The sequence below is a fragment of the Rattus norvegicus genome, chromosome X, assembly GCF_036323735.1.
Source record: "Rattus norvegicus strain BN/NHsdMcwi chromosome X, GRCr8, whole genome shotgun sequence".
NCBI lineage: Eukaryota > Metazoa > Chordata > Mammalia > Rodentia > Muridae > Rattus > Rattus norvegicus.
Window position 1 is genome coordinate 12,675,146 of NC_086039.1, and position 22,396 is coordinate 12,697,541.

The following is a 22,396-nucleotide window of genomic DNA, read 5'->3' on the forward strand; positions in this document are numbered from 1 at the left end:
GGCCTGAAACTCAAGAGATCCAGCTGCTTCTGCCTCCCAGTGCTTGAATTAAAGGTGTGGCCACCATACCCAACTGTATTCATTTTTTAGACATATTTAAGATGAGGCTTTGAGCTGGGCATCCCTTTAATCCTAGCACTTGGGAGGTAGAAGTAGGTGAGTCTCTGTGAATTTGAGACCAGTTACAAAGTGGGACCCTGTCTCAAAACAAATCATATGTTGAACAAAGAGGGGAAGCTTAGAAGTAACACATTGAGTGAGAACAAACATTAAAATGCAGTGCCAGTGAGATGGTTTGGTGGGTAAAGACACTGACCCCAAGCCTGATGACCTGAGCTCCATCCCTCTGACCCACATGATGGAAGGCAAGAAACAGCCTCTTGAAGTTGTCCTCTGGTCGTCATACGATTGCTGTAGCATGCACACCCTCAGCCCCCACACTAAATTTATGTTAAAAAATAAGGTATGATCATTTGAATGGCTCCTATAGGCTCATAGATTTGAATGCTTACTTACCAGGGAGTGGCACTGTTTGAAAGGATTAGGATGTGTGGCCTTGTTGGATGTAGTGTGTCACTGGGAATAGGCTTTGAGATTCCAAAGGCCTATGCCAGGCCCAATCTCTTGGCAGGCAGATTAGGATGCAGAACTCTCAGCTAGTAAGCCAGCTCCTATTAAATGCTTCCTCTTACAAGAGTTGCCTTGGTCATGGTGTCTCTTCATAGCAATAGAACGGTGACTAAGATATAGAGGGTTGGAGGAATTGCTCAGTTGTTAAGAGCACATTCTGCTCTTAAAGAGAGGAAAGAAATGTCAAGCCCAACCCCATGTCAAACAGGCAGATCTCTGTGAGGTTGAGGCTACCTGGTCTATATAGAGTTATAGGACAGCCAGGGCTAGTACTGAAACCCTGTCTGAAAAAAATAAAGAAAAAATTAAATCACTAGTAGCACTTGGTCATATCAATAGATAAATGAAAACATATAACACTCATGTTTATATATATATATATATGTATATATATAATTTATGTGTTTATATTAATTTGTTTTTAAGGTTTTCTTTTTTTTGTTTTGAGAGAGGGTCTTTACAATTTATTTTTTTTATTTGTTTTTTTTTTTTTTTAATTTTTAAAAATTTTTATTTATTTTTTTAATTTTTTTTTTTTTATTAACTTGAGTATTTCTTATATACATTTCGAGTGTTATTCCCTTTCCCGGTTTCCGGGCAAACATCCCCCTCCCCCCTCCCCTTCCTTATGGGTGTTCCCCTCCCAACCCTCCCACCATTGCCGCCCTCCCCCCATAGACTAGTTCACTGGAGGTTCAGTCTTAGCAGGACCCAGGGCTTCCCCTTCCACTGGTGCTCTTACTAGGATATTCATTGCTACCTATGAGGTCAGAGTCCAGGGTCAGTCCATGTATAGTCTTTAGGTAGTGGCTTAGTCCCTGGAAGCTCTGGTTGCTTGGCATTGTTGTACTTTTGGGGTCTCGAGCCCCTTCAAGCTATTTGTTTTTTTAAAACATGTGTTTACTAAGATTCTGGCAATAGCTTTATGTAACAAGATACAGCATACCAGGCCTGCCACTCAACTTGTTTGTGGTAAGTCTCAGCTTCAATATGAAGCCGTTAAAAACAAAGACCAAAAGTCCTGCTTTTTACATGCTAAATATCTTGAAAGTGTGCCATTAAACAGTTATGAACTTAAGACAGCAAGAGTTAGTTAAAAGCTAAACACTGCAGCCTAAACAAAGTTTATACAAAACATGAAGTGTCTATCACTGGCTACGTAGAAATCCCGACTGGTTAAAACTTGTGTAACACATGCGCTTTACAACTGTCAGTTGTCCAGCTCAGAAAGTACCAGTGTCTAGTAAACCATCCCTCTCCAAAGCCAAAGTGTAGTCAAAATGAATTCAAATGTCGCAACACTAAAAACATTCAGTTATTACTGATGTGGAGGCAATTCCAGAGCTTTGGGGGCTTTCTCAGGCTGCAAAGGGCCGGGTACGTCTGGTTCATTCCAAGCAGCATATGACAAAGTCTAAGGATGTCATTAACCTCAGTCAGGGCAGGACCGATGGTGCCCAGCTCTGCCCTCCCAGGAAGCATGGCTACTGTGTCAGTAGGATGTGTGAGATCAAAGGCACGCTGTTCTGGTAGCTAAAGAGATAGCAAACCACCCCCTCTTTAAAAGCTCCTTCCCCAAGCAAATCAAAGCATACGTGGGGAAAAATTAAAATATACTTATCCACAGAGTAAGGATTTTGAAATATTAATGTAATCCCTACTTTGAAAATTTTTACTAGAGTCATCTCATTATTTCTGGTTACATCTTAAAATATGGATCCAGATTCAGTTCCTGTTGAATTATTCTTAAGTACTTCTAGTAAAAAACATTAGCTTTTATTCCAAGTATCTTAGCCACTAGTATGACTGCAAAGTACTATCTCCCAGAGTCACCAAGCACTGGAAGGGGGAAAGGTGTTCAAGCAGCAGGCAACATCCATGGCCCTTCACACAGCGGAATCCAAGTGGTTACTGACTAGTCCAGGACAAGTCTAAAAACAAGGGGATTCATGCACGTTACTAAGTAAGTCATAATCTTCACAGTTGAGAGCTCCTTCGACATCGCACTCTGTGAGGACCCTGGTCTTCTGGATGCTACGGCGAGTCTGAGCTTGCACTGGCAGCCTTCTTTTTCTTCTTCTTGCTGTGTTTCTTATGCTTCCTTCTCTTTTTAGCTTTGTCTGTTGTTCTCTCTCGCTCTTCACCGCTTTTCTTCTTTTTCGCTTGCACCTCTGCACAGTCTGACTCTGACAATGAGTCAGACAATAAAGGCTTATCCTCATACATCTTTCTCTTTTTGCTGACTCGCTTTTCTCTTTCAGTTACATCCCTTGACTTCTTTTTTGAACCATCCTTGCTGTCTGAGTCTGAATCCGACGCGGAGGTCTCGCGAGACTTATGGCAATGGCTCTTCTTTTTCTTCCTTCTTTTTGTTTGCTTTTTATCCTCATCCTCAGAATCTGAAGAACTGCTGGACGAATCAGAGCTCGATGAAGAAGAAGATGAATACCTACCAGATTTCTTCTTTTCTTTTTTCTTTTTCTGTCGTTTTTTGGATGAGCTCTCATTTCCACTTAATACTTTTTCTCTATGTTTTTCTAGTTCTTTCTTCCAATTCTCATTCATTTTCTCTTCAAACTCAGCCAAAGCCTTGGAGCCCTTCTTTTTCTTTTCCAGCTGCTCCTTCACTTCCTCCCAGGTAGGCCTTGGTCGATTCAGATAATCCTGGATTGTTGGTCCTGAAGACTGGATTGGACCCCTTGACCGAGCCATTGCTATTGGATTCATGTAGGCCACGCGATTGTCTCGCTTCCTCATGGTAGCCGGCCGAAGGCGCGAAGGCGCATGAGGCCACAGAGAGAGCAGGCCGGAGAAGGAGCCGAAGCGCCGCCGCCCCCCCCGCCCCCTCCCCCACCGTAAATCCGGGTCTTTACAATTTCAAAGCCTTCCTCTTGTGACGCACTTTCTCCAATAAGGCCACACCTCCTAAACCTCCCAAACACCATCACTTGGGGACCAGGTGTTCAAACATCTGAGCCTATGGAGGATAATTCTCATTCAAACCCCACAAACCAGACAAACCCTGTATGTCTGTAAATGTATGGAACAAGTGTGCCAGTGCCCAAGGAGGAGGATGCTGGATCCCCTGGCACTAGAGTTACCCATTAATTGTGAGCTATGGGTGCTGTTGATCCCGAAAGAGTGGGAAGCATTCAGTAAACTGCTTACCTTGCAGTGCTCATGGACCTGAATACAATCCTCAGAACCCATATTTAAAAAACCCTGGGTGTGGTGAGACATGATGGGGCACACCTTTAATCCTAGCACTGAAGAGGCAGCGATCTTGAGCCAGTCTGGTCTATATAGCAAGTTCCAGGCCAGCTGGGCTAGCTACATGGTGAGACCCTATTGTAACAAAACAAAACTCTATAAAAGCAGGCCATGGTGGCTCATGCTTGTAATTCCAATGTTGGGGAGGAAGAACCAGACAAATCCCTGGGCTCATTGCCAGACACTCTCCTTATAAAGACGCAGGCTGGAGAGATGCAGCCAGGGAAAAGGTACTTGTCGCCAAGTCTGATGACCTGAGTTTAATCCCCAGGGCCTATGTGTTAGAAAGAGAAAACCAACTTCTTGAGGTTGTCTTCTGACCTCCACATATGTCCTGTGACATGAGTGATCTCCCTACCCCCTCATGCATTTTAAGTAAAAATGTTTAAAGAGCTAGCAGTCATCGGAGTAGGTGTCACCCTATTCCACTACGATTTTATCTTAACTGAATGACATCTATAAAAACCTATTTCCAACTGTGGTGGACATATTTTGAGGAGACAACATATGATTTTCTACTGCTGTACAAAAAAAATCACCACAGACTCAGCAAGTAAAACGATGATTAGGCTCCAGTTTACTAGGTCACAAGTCCAGACAGGCTCAGACGATTTCTCTGCTTCGGATTTTACAAGGCTGAAATCTATTTGCCAGTAAATGTTAGCTCTAGTCTAGTTGCTATGAGTCAGTCTCAGAGACTGTTTGGGCTAAGTGAGACATTGTCTGGGAAAAAAACAGGCTAAAAACAAATGACCAGGAAAAAAGGGCTAGAGAGATGGCTCCTCCAGAAAACCTGGGTTTAATTCCCAGCACGCACATGGCATCTCATAACTGGTTGCAACTCTAGTTATCGGGTATCCTGTTTTGAGTTACATGGGATGATCAAAGAAAGCAGGTCATTCCAAGATGAGATGTGGCCTTGAAGACAGCAGGGAGGTCCAGCCTCTGATGGACTGAACCTCAAACTATAATATAGAAACATATTTATTGATTCCTACCCAACGTTGTTTTGGAGGTAAAGCAAGTTTCTCACAGCAAAGCCCCTGACCTAATCTATATGTTTCTTGAAGGAGCACATCACAATCTCTGTCCTTATTGTGCACTGTTTGCAGTACTTGTGAGTAAAACATGCAAAAACTGGAAAGTGCCCTCAGAAAAACAACTCTGTAAATCACAGAAAAATAATCACTATTTTCTACAACCATTTCTTCAAGGTCTACGAACTTCTAGAAACAACTTCATTCTGATGTTCACCTAAGATATAATGACTCTACTAATTATTTTCCCTGTACAACATCCAATGCTCTCTTCTGGTCTCTGAGGGCCTTAGGCATGCACATGGTACACACACACACACACACACACACACACACACACACACACACACACACACACAGGCACACAGGCACACACACAAACGACCCACCTAAGAGGCACTAGGTTAAAGCAGTTTTAAAACCCAGCTGAGAAACTCCTTTAGGTATTGAGACTTGGTAATAAAGTCCCGTAGCTCCCAGTTTTGCCCTTAGGCCTTCCGGCTCATCCCTTTGAGTCATCCTTTTTTCCCCCCTGAAAAGTAGAAAAGTATTTACATCCTGAGTAATTTCATTGTGTGTGTGTGTGTGTGTGTGTGTGTGTGTGTGTGTGTGTGTGTGTTGTGTGTGTGTACCTGAGATCAACCTTAGGACGGCCACCCACGTTGTCTTATAAGATAGGATTTTTTCACTGGACTGACGTTTACCACATAGGGATCCTTCTGTCTTGGCTTTCCCAACACTGAGTTTATAAGAGTGTACCACCCATCTGGCATTTTTACATGGGATATGGAGATCAAACTCAGGTATTCATGCTCAAAGACAAGCATTTTACTGAGCTATCTCCCCAGACCTACAGTCATTTCTCCTAAATTTTCATGTAACTTGTTTGAAATCTGAATTGAAATTGTGTCCTTCAATCCTCATAACAAATGCACAGACCTTAACATACCTCCAATCCCACTTCCAATTCTACATATTAGTATTTTCATTTCATTTTTTTAAATGTGTAGCCCAGGCCAGCCTCGAACTCGTGATCCTCTTGCCCCTGCCTCCTTCAGCAAATCCTACCAGTGTGTGCCACCACGACTGGCTTCATTTCATCTTTAATGTACTCCAATTAATCATTGTTGTATTTGTCTTTTGAGAGATTCTCTCTCTACTTAGCCCAGGTTAGCCTCAAATTCAAAATCCTCCTGCCTTATCCTCCCCAGTCCTGCAATCACAGGTATGCACCATGGGAATTTGGTTCATTTCTATAGTTACAGGAAATCAAGATCATATTTAAATGTTTTTTGTTAGATTTATTTATTATAGATGAGTACACTATAGCTGTCTTCATGCACACCAGAAGTGGGCATCAGATCCCATTACAGATGGTTGTGAGCCACCGTGTGGTTGCTGGGATTTGAACTCAGGACCTCTGGAAGAACAGTCAGTACTCTTAACCACTGAGCCAGCTCTCCAGCCCCAAGTTTAAATTTTTAAATAAATAATGCCAATAGATTTATCTTCATATTTGTTGATTTTTAAATTTATTTTATGTGGGTGGTATGTTTGTGTGCATGTACACAAGTACACACTCGTGTGTGCATGTAGAAGTCAGAGGCTATGGTGGTTTGAATAGGAAAGGTCCTGACCTCATAGATACAGATTTGAAGGCTTGGTAACCAGGGAGTGGCATTACTTGAGAGGGATGAGGTGTGGCCTCTTTGGTGTATGCATGGCCTTGTTGGAGGAAGTGCGTCACTGGGGGTGGGCTTTACAGTTTCAAATCTTAAGCCAGGCCCAGTGTCTCTCTCTTTCTACTGCCTTCAGATCTGGATGTAGAACTCTCAGCTAACATGCTTCTTTGTGTGCTACACTATTCCCTACATTGTAGACTATGGACTAAGCCTCTGAACCTGTAAACCAGCCCCAAACAAATGTTGTCCTTATAAGAGTTGCCTTGGTCAAGGTTTCTCTTCACAGCAATAGAGCACGGACTAAGAGAGCAGCCAACTTGCTGGAACGGGTTCTCTCCTTCTACCATGCAGGTTCTGGTGATCGCACTGAGTACGTCAAGCTGCTGAGGCAGCTGCTGGCCCCACACTTATCGAATTCTTTCCCAAATGTTCCCTAGCTTCTTTTCGTCCCACTGCTGCTTCCATCCTATCCTGTCCTTCTGAAAATATTTCTTTTTGAAGCAAATCCTTAAGAGGTCCTCAGGTGACACAGAAAGCCATGCTACATCTACAAAGTGTCAGTACCAGGCTGCTGGTTCAAAGCCAAAGAGATGGTTAGATGTACAAGGAAATTTATTTGACGTAGAAGACACATGAGTGATAAGCTCACTTAGCCTTTGTCTGAAAATGTCTTCATTCCTTTCTTTTCAGTACAAAATTTAGTCTCATGATGTGGCAGCTACGGAAATACGCCACTCTAATCTCTTGTTCCGAGGAACATAAGTAACAGATGGCCTCAGCCTGCTGTCTGAATCTACCACGGCATCAGTGCAGGCACACACAGTCCCTCACAAAGGCTGCCGGTAGCAAGCAGCCAGTGACTAAGTATGGCATGTACATCAATGCAGATCCATTTCTGCAGGATGTGTGTGTTCTGATGGGTATTTTGGGCCTGAGGCTGCTTCATCAGCCTGTCAAACCTTTCCCAGAACTGCACTGCAGCGTTAAGAATCTCTGGAACAGCCTACCTTCCCCAGGCACCAGAACTGCATTGTCTGAAGGCTCCTCCCTTCTCGCTCTTATAGACATCTCCCTGATCAGTAGTCAGTGGCCAACCCCATCCTGGCTTCTGCTTCTAAGAGAGGCCAGCCCAATGCACCACTTTGATAAGTGAAACCAATAGAAAATGCATACAATTAAAGTCCCAGTCCCATTCCTGCCTACATCACCCCCCCACACACACAGCAAATGCATTGCGTTTAATTTCATTATTTGTCTGTCATTGTGATTGGCGATGGAAATATAATAAATATGAGCACACTGTTTTTAATTTTTATTTGAGATTCAATCTTTGCTTCCAATTGTGTCACAAGTACTGGAATTTCAGGTACCCCAAAACCATACCCCACTTTCTTTTCCTTTCTTACATACAAGGGATCATACTATAAACAGTTCTCTTAACATTACTACTGTTATTGTTGTTGCTGCTGCTACTACTACTATTATTATCATTATCATTACTACTACTATTATTATTATCATTAATTTGTGAGTTTTGAGACAGGATTTCTCTGTGTAGCCCTGGCTGTCTTGAAACTTACTCTGCAGACCAGGCTGGCCTTGAACTCAGAGATCTACCTACCTCTGTCTCCTGAGTGCTGGGATTAAAGGCATGTGCCACTACAACCCGGCTTCTCTTAGGTTCGTATATTTAATCTTCTAAGCCTCAAATGTGTTTATATGTTTCAATTTTGTGTTACTCCAGGTCACAGCATTCAGAGAAACTGCCTTAATCTATTTCAGTGTATTTACTTCTTTTCAGCTATATCTAATCTCCTTTGCAATATATCCACTGACTTACTTTTCAGCTCCTGCATTTTAAAACATATTTTTACATTAATTTAGTTTATGTCTATGAGTGTTTTATCTAGTTATCTGTATACCATGTGCATACAAGGTACTTGTAGAGGTCAGAAGATGGCAAAAAATTCTCCTGGAACTGCTGCTGTTGGGTATAAGCTACCATGTGGGTGTGGGAATCCAACTAAGGCCCTCTGTAAGAGCAACACACATTCTTTTTTTTTTTTTTTTATTAACTTGAGTATTTCTTATATACATTTTGAGTGTTATTCCCTTTCCCGGTATCCAGGCAAACATCCCCCTCCCCCCTCCCCTTCCTTATGGGTGTTCCCCTCCCAACCCTCCCCCCATTGCCGCCCTCCCCCCACCAGTCTAGTTCACTGGGGGTTCAGTCTTAGCAGGACCCAGGGCTTCTCCTTCCCCTGGTGCTCTTACTAGGATATTCATTGCTACCTATGAGGTCGGAGTCCAGGGTCAGTCCATGTATAGTCTTTAGGTAGTGGCTTAGTCCCTGGAAGCTCTGGTTGCTTGGCATTGTTGTGCCTATGGGGTCTCGAGCCCCTTCAAGCTCTTCCAGTTCTTTCTCTGATTCCTTCAACGGGGGTCCTATTCTCAGTTCAGTGGTTTGCTGCTGGCATTCGCCTCTGTATTTGCTGTATTCTGGCTGTGTCTCTCAGGAGCGATCTACATCCGGCTCCTGTCGGTCTGCACTTCTTTGCTTCATCCATCTTGTCTAATTGGGTGGCTGTATATGTATGGGCCACATATGGGGCAGGCTCTGAATGGGTGTTCCTTCAGTCTCTGTTTTAATCTTTGCCTCTCTCTTCCCTGCCAAGGGTATTCTTGTTCCCCTTTTAAAGAAGGAGTGAAGCATTCACATTTTGATCATCCGTCTTGAGTTTCATTTGTTCTAGGTATCTAGGGTAATTCAAGCATTTGGGCTAATAGCCACTTATCAATGAGTGCATACCATGTATGTCTTTCTGTGATTGGGTTAGCTCACTCAGGATGATATTTTCCAGTTCCAACCATTTGCCTACGAATTTCATAAAGTCATTGTTTTTGATAGCTGAGTAATATTCCATTGTGTAGATGTACCACATTTTCTGTATCCATTCCTCTGTTGAAGGGCATCTGGGTTCTTTCCAGCTTCTGGCTATTATAAATAAGGCTGCGATGAACATAGTGGAGCACGTGTCTTTTTTATATGTTGGAGCATCTTTTGGGTATATGCCCAAGAGAGGTATAGCTGGATCCTCAGGCAGTTCAATGTCCAATTTTCTGAGGATCCTCCAGACTGATTTCCAGAATGGTTGTACCAGTTTGCAATCCCACCAACAATGGAGGAGTGTTCCTCTTTCTCCACATCCTCGCCAGCATCTGTTGTCCCCTGAGTTTTTGATCATAGCCATTCTCACTGGTGTGAGGTGAAATCTCAGGGTTGTTTTGATTTGCATTTCCCTTATGACTAAAGATGTTGAACATTTCTTTAGGTGTTTCTCAGCCATTTGGCATTCCTCAGCTGTGAATTCTTTGTTTAGCTCTGAACCCCATTTTTTAATAGGGTTATTTGTTTCCCTGCGGTCTAACTTCTTGAGTTCTTTGTATATTTTGGATATAAGGCCTCTATCTGTTGTAGGATTGGTAAAGATCTTTTCCCAATCTGTTGGCAACACACGTTCTTAAAGGCTTAGCTGAAGTGGAAACTTAAAGGTTCTTTGCAGTCGGTTGTGTTGGATGGTGTTTTGCTGGGGCAAACAAGTAAAGGAGTGTTTTTCTGAAGTGGACACAGGTTTTTAAAAGGCTAAAGCAGACTTGTGAAGGAATGTTTGGCTGAAGCAGACACAGGTAAAAGGGATGTCCTTCTAAAGTGAGCATGTGAAAGGACATGTGATAAGGGATTCTTTGCTAAATACACACATGTATTGGTCCCCCTTCATTGCGTAGCTGAGCTCCATTTGTCTGGACTCCATAGACAGAAATGCACCAAAACCCTTCTGGTGGTGTGCTGCACTTCCTTGCTGCTTCCACGGACTCAGGCTGATTGGCAGAGTGATGTCAGCTGCGTCAGATGAACATGCTGGGGCAAGATGGGTGCTAACACAAGATCTGTGGAGGACATGTGATGTTTCGAGAGAGTATAAATAGGACTTAATGAACAGTGATGGGGGCTGATCTTGGCTTGCTTATAGAGCTAGCTGTGCAAAACTTGTTGGTCTCGCATCTTCACTGATATTTGCTTACCTGAGAGAGGCTGGCACTCCTGCTGGTCCCTCCTGCTGAGTCCTGGCTGTCACTGCTAGGTAGCTGCGCAGCTCTGTAAGCAAGCCAAGCTCAGCCGTGTGTGTCCATGGAGTCCTCTTCATACTCCCTCCAAACATCGGTGTTCTCCATGTGGCTTGCCTCGCCACTTGTCTTGCCTCAGCACGTGCATGTCTCAGCTGACATCATTCTACCTATCAGCCTGAGTCCTAGGAAGCAGCAAGAAAGAAACGGCAGCACACCACCAGAAGGGTTTTGGGGTGTTTCTCTCGATGGAGTCCTGGCAAATGCAGCTCAACTATGCAATGTAAGAAGGACCAATACATGTGTGTTGTTAGTGAAGACTCCTTCATCACGTGTCCTCTCACTTGTTTGCCTTAGCAGAACATCCTCTCTCCTGTGTCTGCTTCAGCCAAACATTCCTTCACGAGTCTGCCTTAGCCTTTTACCTGTGTCCACTTCAGGAAAACACTTCTTTCACCTCTTTGCTCCAGCAAAACACCATCTGATACAACTGACTCTGCAAAGAACCTTTAAGTTTCCACTTCACTTAGCCATCTCTCCTGCACCCATTTTTAAAACCTGTACATTTGTGGCGTTTTTCCCAATCTAGTTTTTATTTTTAAAATATTATTATTTAAAAATAACATAAATGTTTGTGGGTAAGTGCACATGTATGCTGGTGCCCATAGAGGCCAGAAGAAGGTATCTGGCCCAGTGGAGCTGAAGTTATAGGTGGTGGTGAGCAGCATGGCATGGATGCTTAGATCCCAACATGATCCTCTCTGTAATGTTTTATATTAGTGTGTGTGTACGTGTGTGTGAGTGTGTGTGTGTGAGAGAGAGTATGAGTGTGTGTGAGTGTGTGTGTGTTAGATTTTGGAAGCAAGCATCTTTATCCATGGAACTATTTCTCCAGCACATGCTTTGTGTTGGGGTAAGGGGTGTCCTTATTCTTCTTTTAGGTTTTACAGTTGTCCAAACTGAACTTATTTTACACTCTTTTGATTCTTAGCTCACTGTCTCTATTGTAGCAGTGGATGTGGGCTTATATCCTTTTTCTGCCTGTTATAGCTGCAAATTTGTGCTAGTGGTGGATTGGTTTTCTGACAGCTTTTGAAATATTTATGTTTGTCAGTGGCAGGATGTCATTTTTCAAAGGGGAATTTAATCCAACCTGGATTCTTTGCATTTAGTTTTGTCACGTGTATCAATTAGGGTGCAATAAGGAGACAGAAACCATACCAGTAATTTGAGCACAGTTCACGTAAAGAATTACGAAGTAAAGATGTTCACTGAAGGGATGGAGAGTTAGGGAGATGGCTCAGTTAGTAAGATATTTGCTTGAAAGTGTAAGGACCTGAGTTCAGATCCCAGAACCTCTGTCAAAGCCAATGGTGATGCCATTTCCTTGTAATTCCCATAAGGATGAGATAAGAGGTTGAGACAGGCTGACCCCATGCACCTACTGGCAAGGTGGCCTTGCCTACTTGGAGAAGCTCCAGTCCTATGAGAAATCTTATCTCAAAATAATTAAAATGGTAGGAGACTCCTGGCATCCAAATGTATTTTCTGACTTATTAGCATACATGAACACACCTGCGTGCAACCCCCAGATACACCCCCCCCCAAAGGATGACTGACAGAAGACTGGAAAGAATGGAAGAATAGCATTTCAAGAAGCAGCTATCTCTCAGTGGTAGAGCGCTTGCCTAGCAATCGCAAGGCCCTGGGTTCGGTCCCCAGCTCCGAAAAATAGAAAAAAAAAAAAAAAAAAAAGAAGCAGCTATCTCTAGAGTTGAAGGGATGGACCCAAGGTAGGCCAACACATGGCACTGTCTTGCCCTGTAGAGACTAACATTCACACTGTTTGACAGTAGAAAAGCAGCAAGGTAAAAGTGGGCAAGGCTAGGGACAAGGGAGCTGCTTGCCATGGCGCTGTGGGTGAGCTGCTGCCACCAAATAGCCTATACATTGCTAAAAGGGTGCTACCCACCGGGATGCTGGCAATTGCTGAATGGTGGGTTCTACATCTTCTATACACCACTGTGACCATAGATGCCAGGAAAAGGAAACAAGCCAAACTAGAAAGACAAGTTCCTGATGTTCTCTGGCTTTGTACTGTTTCTCCAGCACCCTCACCTGATCAAGCTTGACATTGTGAGACCTAGTAACCACTTACAATGCCAATATTACAAACCAGGCCCCTGAAGAAATAAAGTTTCATAGTTTCATAGATATGAGAGACAAAGTTATAAAAACAAGGTTTTGAGAAATACATCTGGCATCAGGTTGCCTAATGCTATGACAATGTTTTGGCGATCAAGATATTGAGTCAGAAGACCAGGCTATTCTGACCGAGGTAAAGTTAAAACAAAACAAAAACAACTGTTCTCTGAAAGACCCCCTACCCCTCCCTGTGGAGAATCCCGAGAACAACCACAAGATATCATCCTGATTCTGCCCACCCACCCCCCAAGGGACGTGACAACTTAGCCCTTTCCCAGTGATTCTCCAAGGCCAGGTGTAGGGCTGGATGAGGAAAGTGACCAACTGAGCCAAGAACAGCCCCTTGAGCAGGCCAGCCAATACCTGACCAGATCCTTTGTCCTGTGTACCACCAATGAGAATGGGCCAGATAACCCTGTTCCTGAAGTCTGCCCTCTGTAACGAATAAAAGTTGTGTGCTTTTTGGGTTCGGGGTTGCCTCTCCCTGCGTGGATGAGCAACCCCATGTACATGGATTAAAAACCTTACACCCTCTTGCTATTGCAGCAGTCACTTTGTCAATCTGTGCTCTGTGGGTAGCGCTCCTGATGTAGGGCCACTTTGGGGTCTCACAACACCCCACAAAGGGCATAGGGTGTAGCAACTAGGAACTGTGAGGCCAGAAACTTATAAATGGTATAACTTGTTCTAGAGTGGGAGTTACTTGGATGGGTGAACTTTTAATATGGACTTTACAGATTGGGATGACCAAATGGTATGGGTAGTATAAATTAGAAGAGGAAGTTTTGGAGATTTTGAATACTGACCAGCATGGTTTAAATATATTTGGCCCAGGGAGTGGCACTATTTGGAGGTGTGTCCCTGTTGGAATAGGAGTGTCACTGTGGTTGTGAGCTTTAATACCACCATCCTAGCTGCCTGGAAGCCAGTCTTCCACTAGCAGCCTTCAGATGACATGTAAAACTCTCAGCTCCTCCTGCACCACGCCTGTCCAGACACTGCCATGCTCCCACCTTGATGTTGTCCTTTATGAGAGTTGCCTTGGACCTTTTGGTGCTGTGTCTGCAGCCATGTGTATGCTCAGGGACAGAAGAGGCTTGCCTATAGTGTCCTTCACTGTGGTAAAAAGAAGGTCTGGTTGGACCCCAATGAGACCAAAGACATTGCCAATGACAACTTCCGTCAGCAGATCAGGAAGCTGAGCAAAGATGGGGTGATTACCCGGAGTCTATGACTGGCCATTCCTGGGCTTGCTGCTGGAAAAACACCTTGGCCCGATGGAAGGGCAGGCATATGGACACAGGGAAGAGGAAGGGCACTGCCAACGCTCAGATGCCCAAGAAGGTCACCTGGATGAGAAGGATGAGGATTCTGCACCAGCTTCTCAGGAGATACCAGGAATCTAAGAAGACTGACTGACATGTGTATCACAGCCTGGACCTGAAGGTCAAAGGGAATGTATTCAAAAACAGGCAGATTCTCATGGAGCATATCCACAAACTGAAGGCAGACAAGAATCGCAAGAAGCTACTGGCAACCAGGCTGAGGCTCGCAGGTCTAAGACCAAGGAAACATGAAAGCGCCGGGAGGAACGCCTCTAGGCCATGAAGGAAAAGATCATCAAGACTCTGTCCAAGGAGGAAGAAACCAAGAAATAAAACTTCCCTCAAGTCTGTACACAGTGGCCTGGCTGTGGCCTGGCTGTGTAGCCTCACATAGATCAGTCATTAAAATAAAACAAGCCTTTGTCCTAAAAAAAAAAAAAAAAAAAAAAGACTTGCCTTGGTCATGATGTATGTTCACAGCAATAAAACTCTATCTAAGACACTGATGTTTTAGGGCAGATTCTATTACCCTAAAGCTTACTATATAACAATGTCTGCTTGTAAAGGACTCCCCAACTTTATGTGGCACCATTACATATATATTATGGATGTAAAACAACTTACATTTTGGAGCTGGGGATATGCCTCAATTGGTACAGTGCTTGCCTAGCATGCATGAAGCTCTGGGTTCTGTTCCCAGCACTGGACATTGGTGGTACATGCCTGTAAAAGGTATAGTCACTTAAAAGGTAGTCAGGAGGACCACAATTAACAAGGTCATTCTTTTTTTTTTTCTCTTTTCTTTTTTTCGGAGCTGGGGCCCGAACCCAGGGCCTTGCGCTTGCTAGGCAAGCACTCTACCACTGAGCTAAATCCCCAACCCCAACAAGGTCATTCTTAGCTACATAGTGAGTTGAAGAAGCCAGGAAAAAAAACCCTTCCATTTTGGTACTGAAATATCTATTCTGCAGATTAATTCAGCTAACAGAAACCTACCTTGAATCTCTCATTGCTAAAACACTGACTTCCTTCTGTGGAAGAAAAATTCACAGACCAAATAACAGTATTTTGGGTCGTGTTACATGGCTCAGTGGATACTGATGCTTTATGCATAAACCTAGTAACCTGAGTTCCATCCCTAAAACTCATACACAGGAAGGAGGAAAAAAAAACAATTCATAAAAGTTGTCCTCTGACCAGATCTCCACAGGCATGCCCCTGCCCCCTGACAATAATATAACATAATTTAAAAAAAAAAAACAGAGTATAAAACATTCTCCTGCCACCTTTATCTCCACCTTCATCAGACCTGTGAATCCTGAACCATACAGGTAAGCTTCCCTCCGCCCTGCTTGATATCCCCTCTGGGCCAAACCAAGCTGCCCTGAGCAGCCTGCTATCCCAGGGGGACCTTCATTCTCCTGCCACCTCTCTTCCCACCTTCATCAGGCCTGTGACTCCTGAACCACATAGGTTAGCTTCCCTTTCCCCAACCATCTTCACTGCTTTCTGAGTCCTCTGGGCCAAGCCAAACTGCCCTGAGCAGTCTGCTATCCCAAGGGGACCTCCATTCTCCTGCCAGCTCTCCATCTACCTTCATTGGACATGCCACTCCTGAGTCATACAGACCTGCAGATCTGGAACCATATAAGCCAAGGATACCCATCAGAGACCTGCCACACCAGGACCACCCTCCTGCCAATACCTATTACAAGAACATCGGGACCAAAACCATCCAGATGGTTAAAGGCCCTTAAAAGAACACAAGCAACAAAAAAGCCAGGGCCATATGACACCTTCAAAGCACATCTACCTCACTACGAAAAGCCCTGGATATCCTAACACAACCAAAGCACAAGAAAAATGACTGTAAATCCAATCTTATAAAAATGATAGAAGCCTTTAAAGAGGAAATGGATAAATCCTTTGAAGAAACACAGGAAAATACAAACAGACAGAGGTCTTTAAGGAGGAAACAAATGAATCCCTTAAAGATATACAGGGAAATACAGTTAAACAGATTAAGGAAATAAATAAAACTGTGCAAGACCTGAAAGTGGAAATAGAAGCAATAAAGAAAATAAAAACTGAGGGAGTCCTGGAGATGGAAAACCTAGGGAGGAGAACAGTAACAACAGAAGCAAGCATCACCAACAGAATACAGGAGGTGGAAGAAAGAATCTCAGGCATAGAAGATACCATAGAAGAAATTGATACATCAGTCAAAGAAAATGTTAAATCTAAAAACTTCCTGACACAAAACATCCAGAAGTCTGGAATAACATGACAAGACCTAACATAAGAATAATAGGAATAGAAGAAGGTGAAGATTCCCAGATCCAAGGCTAAGAAAATATTCTCAAAAAAATCATACAAGAAACTTTCTCAACCTAAAGAAAGAGAAACCTATAAATATACATGAAGTATATAGAATACCAATCAGATTGCAACAGAAAAGAAAATCCTCCCACCATATACTAATCAAATACAAAATCTACAGAACAAAGAATATTAAAAGTGGCAAGGGAAAAAGGCCAGGTAACATACAAATTACACATGAATTCTCAACAGAGACTCTAAAAGCTAGAAAGGCCTGGACAGACAGATATCTTATAACCTCTATAAAAAACCATAGGTGCCAACCTAGACTACTGTACCTAGCAAAACTCTCAATCACCATAGATGAGAACACAAGATATTTCAAGACGAATCCAAATTCAAACAATATCCACAAATCCAGCCTTACAAAAAATACTAGAAGGAAAACTCGAACACATGGAAAATTACTACATCCATGACAACACAGGAAATAAGTAATTCTATATCAGGAAGAACAAGGAAAGTGTACTTGTGCACGCACACACACGAACACCACCAACATCAAAATAACAGGTAATAAAAATCACTGGTTGCCTTAGTTAGGGTTTTACTGCTATGAACAGACACCATGACCAAGGCAATTCTTTTTTTTTTTCTTTTTTTTTTTTTGGAGCTGGGGACCGAACCCAGGGCCTTGCGCTTGCTAGGCAAGCGCTCTACCACTGAGCTAAATCCCCAACCCCGACCAAGGCAATTCTTATAAGGACAACATTGAACTGGGGCTGGCTTACAGGTTCAGAGGTTCAGTCCATTATCATCAAGGTGGGAGCATGGCAGCATCCAGGCAGGCATGGTGCAGGAGAAGCTGAGAGTTCTACATCTTCATCTGAAGGATGATAGCAGAATTCTGACTTGCAGGTAAGTAGGGTGAGGGTCTTAAAGCCCACTTCCACAGTGACATACCTACTCCAACAGGGCCATACCTCCTAAAATGCCACTCCCTGGGCCAAACATATTCAAACCACCACACTGGTCATTATATCTCTCAGCACCAATAGACTCAATTCACCAATAAAAAGACACAAGCTAACAGAAGGGATACAAAAACAGGATCCATTATTCTGCACCATATAAGAAACACACCTCAACAATAAAGATAGACATTACCTCAGAGTAAAGGGCTAGAAAAAAGTTTTCTAAGCAAACTGACCCAAGAAGCAAGCTTCAGTTAGGGGAAGGACTAAAGGCGCTGAAGGGGATGGCAACTCCATAGGAAGTACAACAATATCAAGTAACTGGACCCTTCAAAGCTCTTAAGGACTAAGCTACCAACCAAAGTGCATACATGGGCTGGTATGTGGCCCCCACTACATATGTAGCGGAGGTCTGCCTTGTCTGGCCTCAGTGGGAAGGGATGTGCTAGATTCTGTGGAAGCTTGATGTTAGAGGGAGAAGGGGGCAGGGGGAAAAGTACCCTCTTAGAGGTAGAGAGAAGGGGGATAGGGTGGGAGGGCTCATGGAAGGGGGACTGGTGGTAATGGGGATAACATTTGAAATGTAAATAAAACAATTAATAGAGAAATGAAGAAAGATAACTTCAGACCAATTTCTCATATGAACATTGATGCAAAGATATTCAATAAAATACTTGCAAACCGATATAAGATTATATCAAAAACATCATCTATCATGATCAAGTAGGCTTCATGCCAGGGATGCAGGGATGGTTCAATATACAAAAATCAATTTACATAATCCACCATATAACCAAACTCAAAGAAAGAAATCACATGCTCCTCTCAGATACCAACAAAGCTTTTGACAAAATCTAACACTCCATTATGTTAATGGTATTAAGGAAGTCAGGGATACAGGGCACATACCTAAACATAATCAAAGCAATATACGGCAAGCCAATAGCCAACATCAACCTAAATGGAGAGAAACGTGAAGCAATCCCATTAAAATCAGGGACATGACAAGGCTGCCCACTCTCTTCTGATCTATTTAATATAGTACTTGAAGTTCTAGCCAGAGCAATTAGACAACAAAAGGAGATCAAGGGGGTATGAATTTGAAAGGAAGACATCAAGATTTTGATATTTGTAGATGATATGATAGTATACATAAGCGATCTCAAAAATTCTTCCAGAGAACTCCTACAGCTGATAAACATCTTCAGCAAAGTGGCTGGATACAAAATTAACTCAAAGAAATTAGTAGCCCCTCTTTATACAAATGATAAACAGGCTGAGAATGAAACTAGGGAAACAACCTTTATAATAGCCATGAATAATATAAAATAACTTGGTGTAATTCTAAGTAAGCAAGTGAAAGATATGTACAATAAGAACTTCAAGTCTCTGAAGAAAGCAATTTTAGAAGATATCAGAAAATGGAAAGATCTTCCATGCTCATGGATCGGTAGGATTAACATAGTGAAAATTGGCCATTTTACCAATCTACAGATTCAATGCAAATCGCATCAAAATTCCAACATAATTATTTACAGAGATAGAAAGAACAATTCTCAATTTATGGAAAAACAAAAATCCCAGTATAGCAAAAACAAATCTGAAAAATAAAAGAACTTCGGGAAGAATCACCATCCCTGACCTCAAGCTGTATTACAGAAGTATAGTGATAAAAATGGCAAGGTATTGGTATAGAAACAGACAGGCTTCTCAATGGAATAGAATTGAAGACTGAGAAATAAACCCACATACCTATGGACACTTGATTTTTTTTATAAAGAATACAAAAGCATACGGCTGAAAAAAGAAAGGAAGAAAGCATCTTTAACAAATGGTGCTGGTCTAACTGGATATCTACATGTAGAAGAATGCACATAGATCCATATTCATCACCCCGCAAAAAGTGCAAGTCCAAGTGGATCAAGGACCTCAACATAAAACCAGATACACTAAATGTTATAGAAAAGAATATGGGAAATACTCTTGAATGTATTGCTACAGGAGACAATTTCTTGAAGAGAACACCAATGGCTCAGGTTCTAATATCAACAATTGATAAATGGGATCTCATGAAACTGCAAAGCTTCTGTAAGGCAAAGGATACTGTCAATAAAACAAAACATCAGCCTACAGATTGAGAAAGGATCTTACCAACTCCATAGGGGGCTAATATATAAAAGTTACAAAGAACTCAAGAAGTTAGACAGTGTGGTGGTCTAAATATGCTTGACCCATGGGGTGGCAGTATTAGGAGGTGTAGCCTTGTTGAAGGAAATGCGTCATTGTGGGAGCAGGCTTCAAGACTCTTGTTCCAGCTGCCTGGAAGCGGTTCTTCTCCTAGCAGTCTTCAGATAAAGACACAGAACTCTCAGCTCCTCTTGAATCATGCCTTCCCAGACACTGCCATGCTCCCATCTCAATGACAGTGGACTGAACCTGTAAACCAGCCCCAATTAAATGTTGTCCTTATAAGAGTTGCCTTGGTCATGGTGTCTCTTCACAGCAGTAAAAGCCTAATTAAGACAGACACCAACCACACAAATAACTCAATTACAAAATGGGGTACAGAGCTCAACAGAGAATTCTCAACAGAGGAGTCTCAAATGGCTGAGAAGCACTTAAAGAAATGCCGAAAGTCCTTAGTCATCAGGGAAATATAAATCAAAACAACTTTGAGGTTCCATTTTACGCCCATCAGAATGCCTAAGGTCAAGAATTTAAGAGATAGCACATGCTTGTGAGGATGTAGAACAAGGTGAAGACTCCTTCATTGGTGGCTGGAGTATAACTTGTACAACCACTTTGGAAATCAACTTGGCAGTTTCTCAGAAAAATGGGACTAGTTAGTTCTACTTCAAGACTTAATTATACCACTCTTGGGCATATATACCCAAAAGATGCTTTAACATCCCACAAAGACACGTACTCAACTATGTTCCTAGCAGCTTTATTTGTAATAGCCAGAAACTGGAAACAAGCTAGATGCCCCTCAACTGAAGAATGGATAAAGAAAATGTGGTCCATTTACAAATGGAATATTATTCATCTATCAAAAACAAAGCCATCTTGAATTCTGCAGGCAAATGGATGGAACTTGAGAATATAACCCTGAGTGAGGTAATTCAGAGTCAGAAGTCATCAATTGTATGTACTCACATATAAGTGGGTATTAGCCATCAAATACAGGTACCAATGCTACACTCCACAGACCCAAAGAAGCTAAACAAGAAGGAAGGCCCAAGAAAGAAAGCTTGAATCTCACTTAGAAGGGGGATAAAATAGTCCTAGGAGGCAGATGGATGGAATGAACTTGGAGGGAGCAGGGATGGGAAGGGACAGGAGAGATGAGAATGAATGGAAATCTGCAACTGACTGGGATGGGGAGGTTGGGGGCATCTCTAGGAAGAAACAGAGATCTGGGATAAGGGAGGTGCCCAAGAATTAGTCAGGGTGATCTTAACCATGACTTACAACACTAGGATATAGAAGAAGAGACCATCTCCTGTAGTCAGGCAGGAACCCCAGTGGAGTGATAAGGACACCAACCGACTCACAAAACTTTTGACCCAAAATGTATCATGTCTACAAGAAATGCAGGGATGGGGGATGGAGCAGAGACTGAGGGAATGACCAAGCAATAACAGGTCCAACTTAAGGCCCATTCCATCGGCAAGCACCAATCCCTGGCACTGTTAATGATATTCGGTTATGTTTGGAGATAGGAGACTAACATAACTGTCCTCTGAGAGGCTCCACCCAACAGCTGACTCAGACAGATGCAGACACCCACAGACAAACAGTAGATGGAGCTTGGGGGAATCTTACAGAAGAATAGGAGGAAGGATTTCAGGCTCCAAGGGGGACAGGAACTTTACAGGAAGACAAACAGAGTCAACTAACCTGGACATTTGAGGCTCTCAGACTCTGAAATACAAACCAAAGAACATACTCAGGTTGTACCTGGGCTTCCCAACACATTTATAGCAGAAGTGCAGCTTGGTCTTCATGTGGATCCTGAACTACTGAAGCTGGAGCTATCCCAAAAGCTGTTGTCTGTCTGTGGGATATGTTCTTCTATCTGAGCTGCTTTGTTTGGCCTCAGTGGGAGAGGAAGCACATAGCCTTGCAGAGACTTGAAGTGCCAGGATTGTGGGGAACTTGGGGGGACATCCATCTGCTCAAAGGAGAAGGGAGATGGGAGAAGGATTGTGGGAGGGGTGACTGGGAGGGGGTAGTGAGTAGGATATAAAGTGAATAAAAAGTTAAAAAAGAACAGAGTATCTTAAAGAAAAAAAAAACAAACAAAAACAAAACACCAAGCATACAACTAAGAGTAATTGAGAATGATCATTAGCACACAGGTTGTCAGGAGTACCAGGCCAGCCTGGGCTACATAGTGAGTTCCAGGTCAGCCTGGGGTACCGAGTAAGACATCTGAAAAGAAACTAAACAATAAAAATAAATGCATGTTGGTTGTTTTGAATACTTAGAGGTCTCTTATATCCAGGATACCCCACTGGCCAGGGGTCTCAGAGCAGCTGCATGTCCCCCAGCCACTCTAGGATCTGCTCTCCTGCTGGCACCAGCGCAGTAGAGGGTGGCACTCTGAAGCTGATGGCATAGACATCGAGGCTCTGAGAGGAGGAAAGATGCTGTGTGAGCATCAGGAATATACCCTGTCAGTCTTCAGAGACCCCACTGATTCTCAGGGACCCTGTTGTTGTGCCTCGGCTGTGAGCTAGCCTGTACTGTTTTGTAGAGGGAGGGAGGGTATCCACAGTGGGGATGTGTCACTCTTGGCTGAGGGTCACAATTCCTGTTCTCTCTGT

The 22,396-nt window shown here is 43.0% G+C and overlaps 1 protein-coding gene and 1 pseudogene across 1 annotated transcript; one reads left to right on the top strand and one right to left on the bottom strand.

Annotated features, from left to right (window-relative positions):
* Nucleotides 1-1,506: 1,506 nt before the first annotated feature.
* Nucleotides 1,507-6,398, bottom strand: Fam133bl1 (family with sequence similarity 133, member B like 1). The gene has a single exon (XM_063280434.1). The coding sequence runs from the start codon at nt 3,385-3,387 to the stop codon at nt 2,665-2,667; it is 723 nt and encodes a 240-aa protein (XP_063136504.1). The 5' UTR covers nt 3,388-6,398; the 3' UTR covers nt 1,507-2,664.
* Nucleotides 6,399-12,526: 6,128 nt separating this feature from the next.
* LOC134484119 (large ribosomal subunit protein eL19-like) lies at nt 12,527-14,607 on the top strand (annotated as a pseudogene).
* The last annotated feature ends 7,789 nt before the right edge of the window (nt 14,608-22,396 follow it).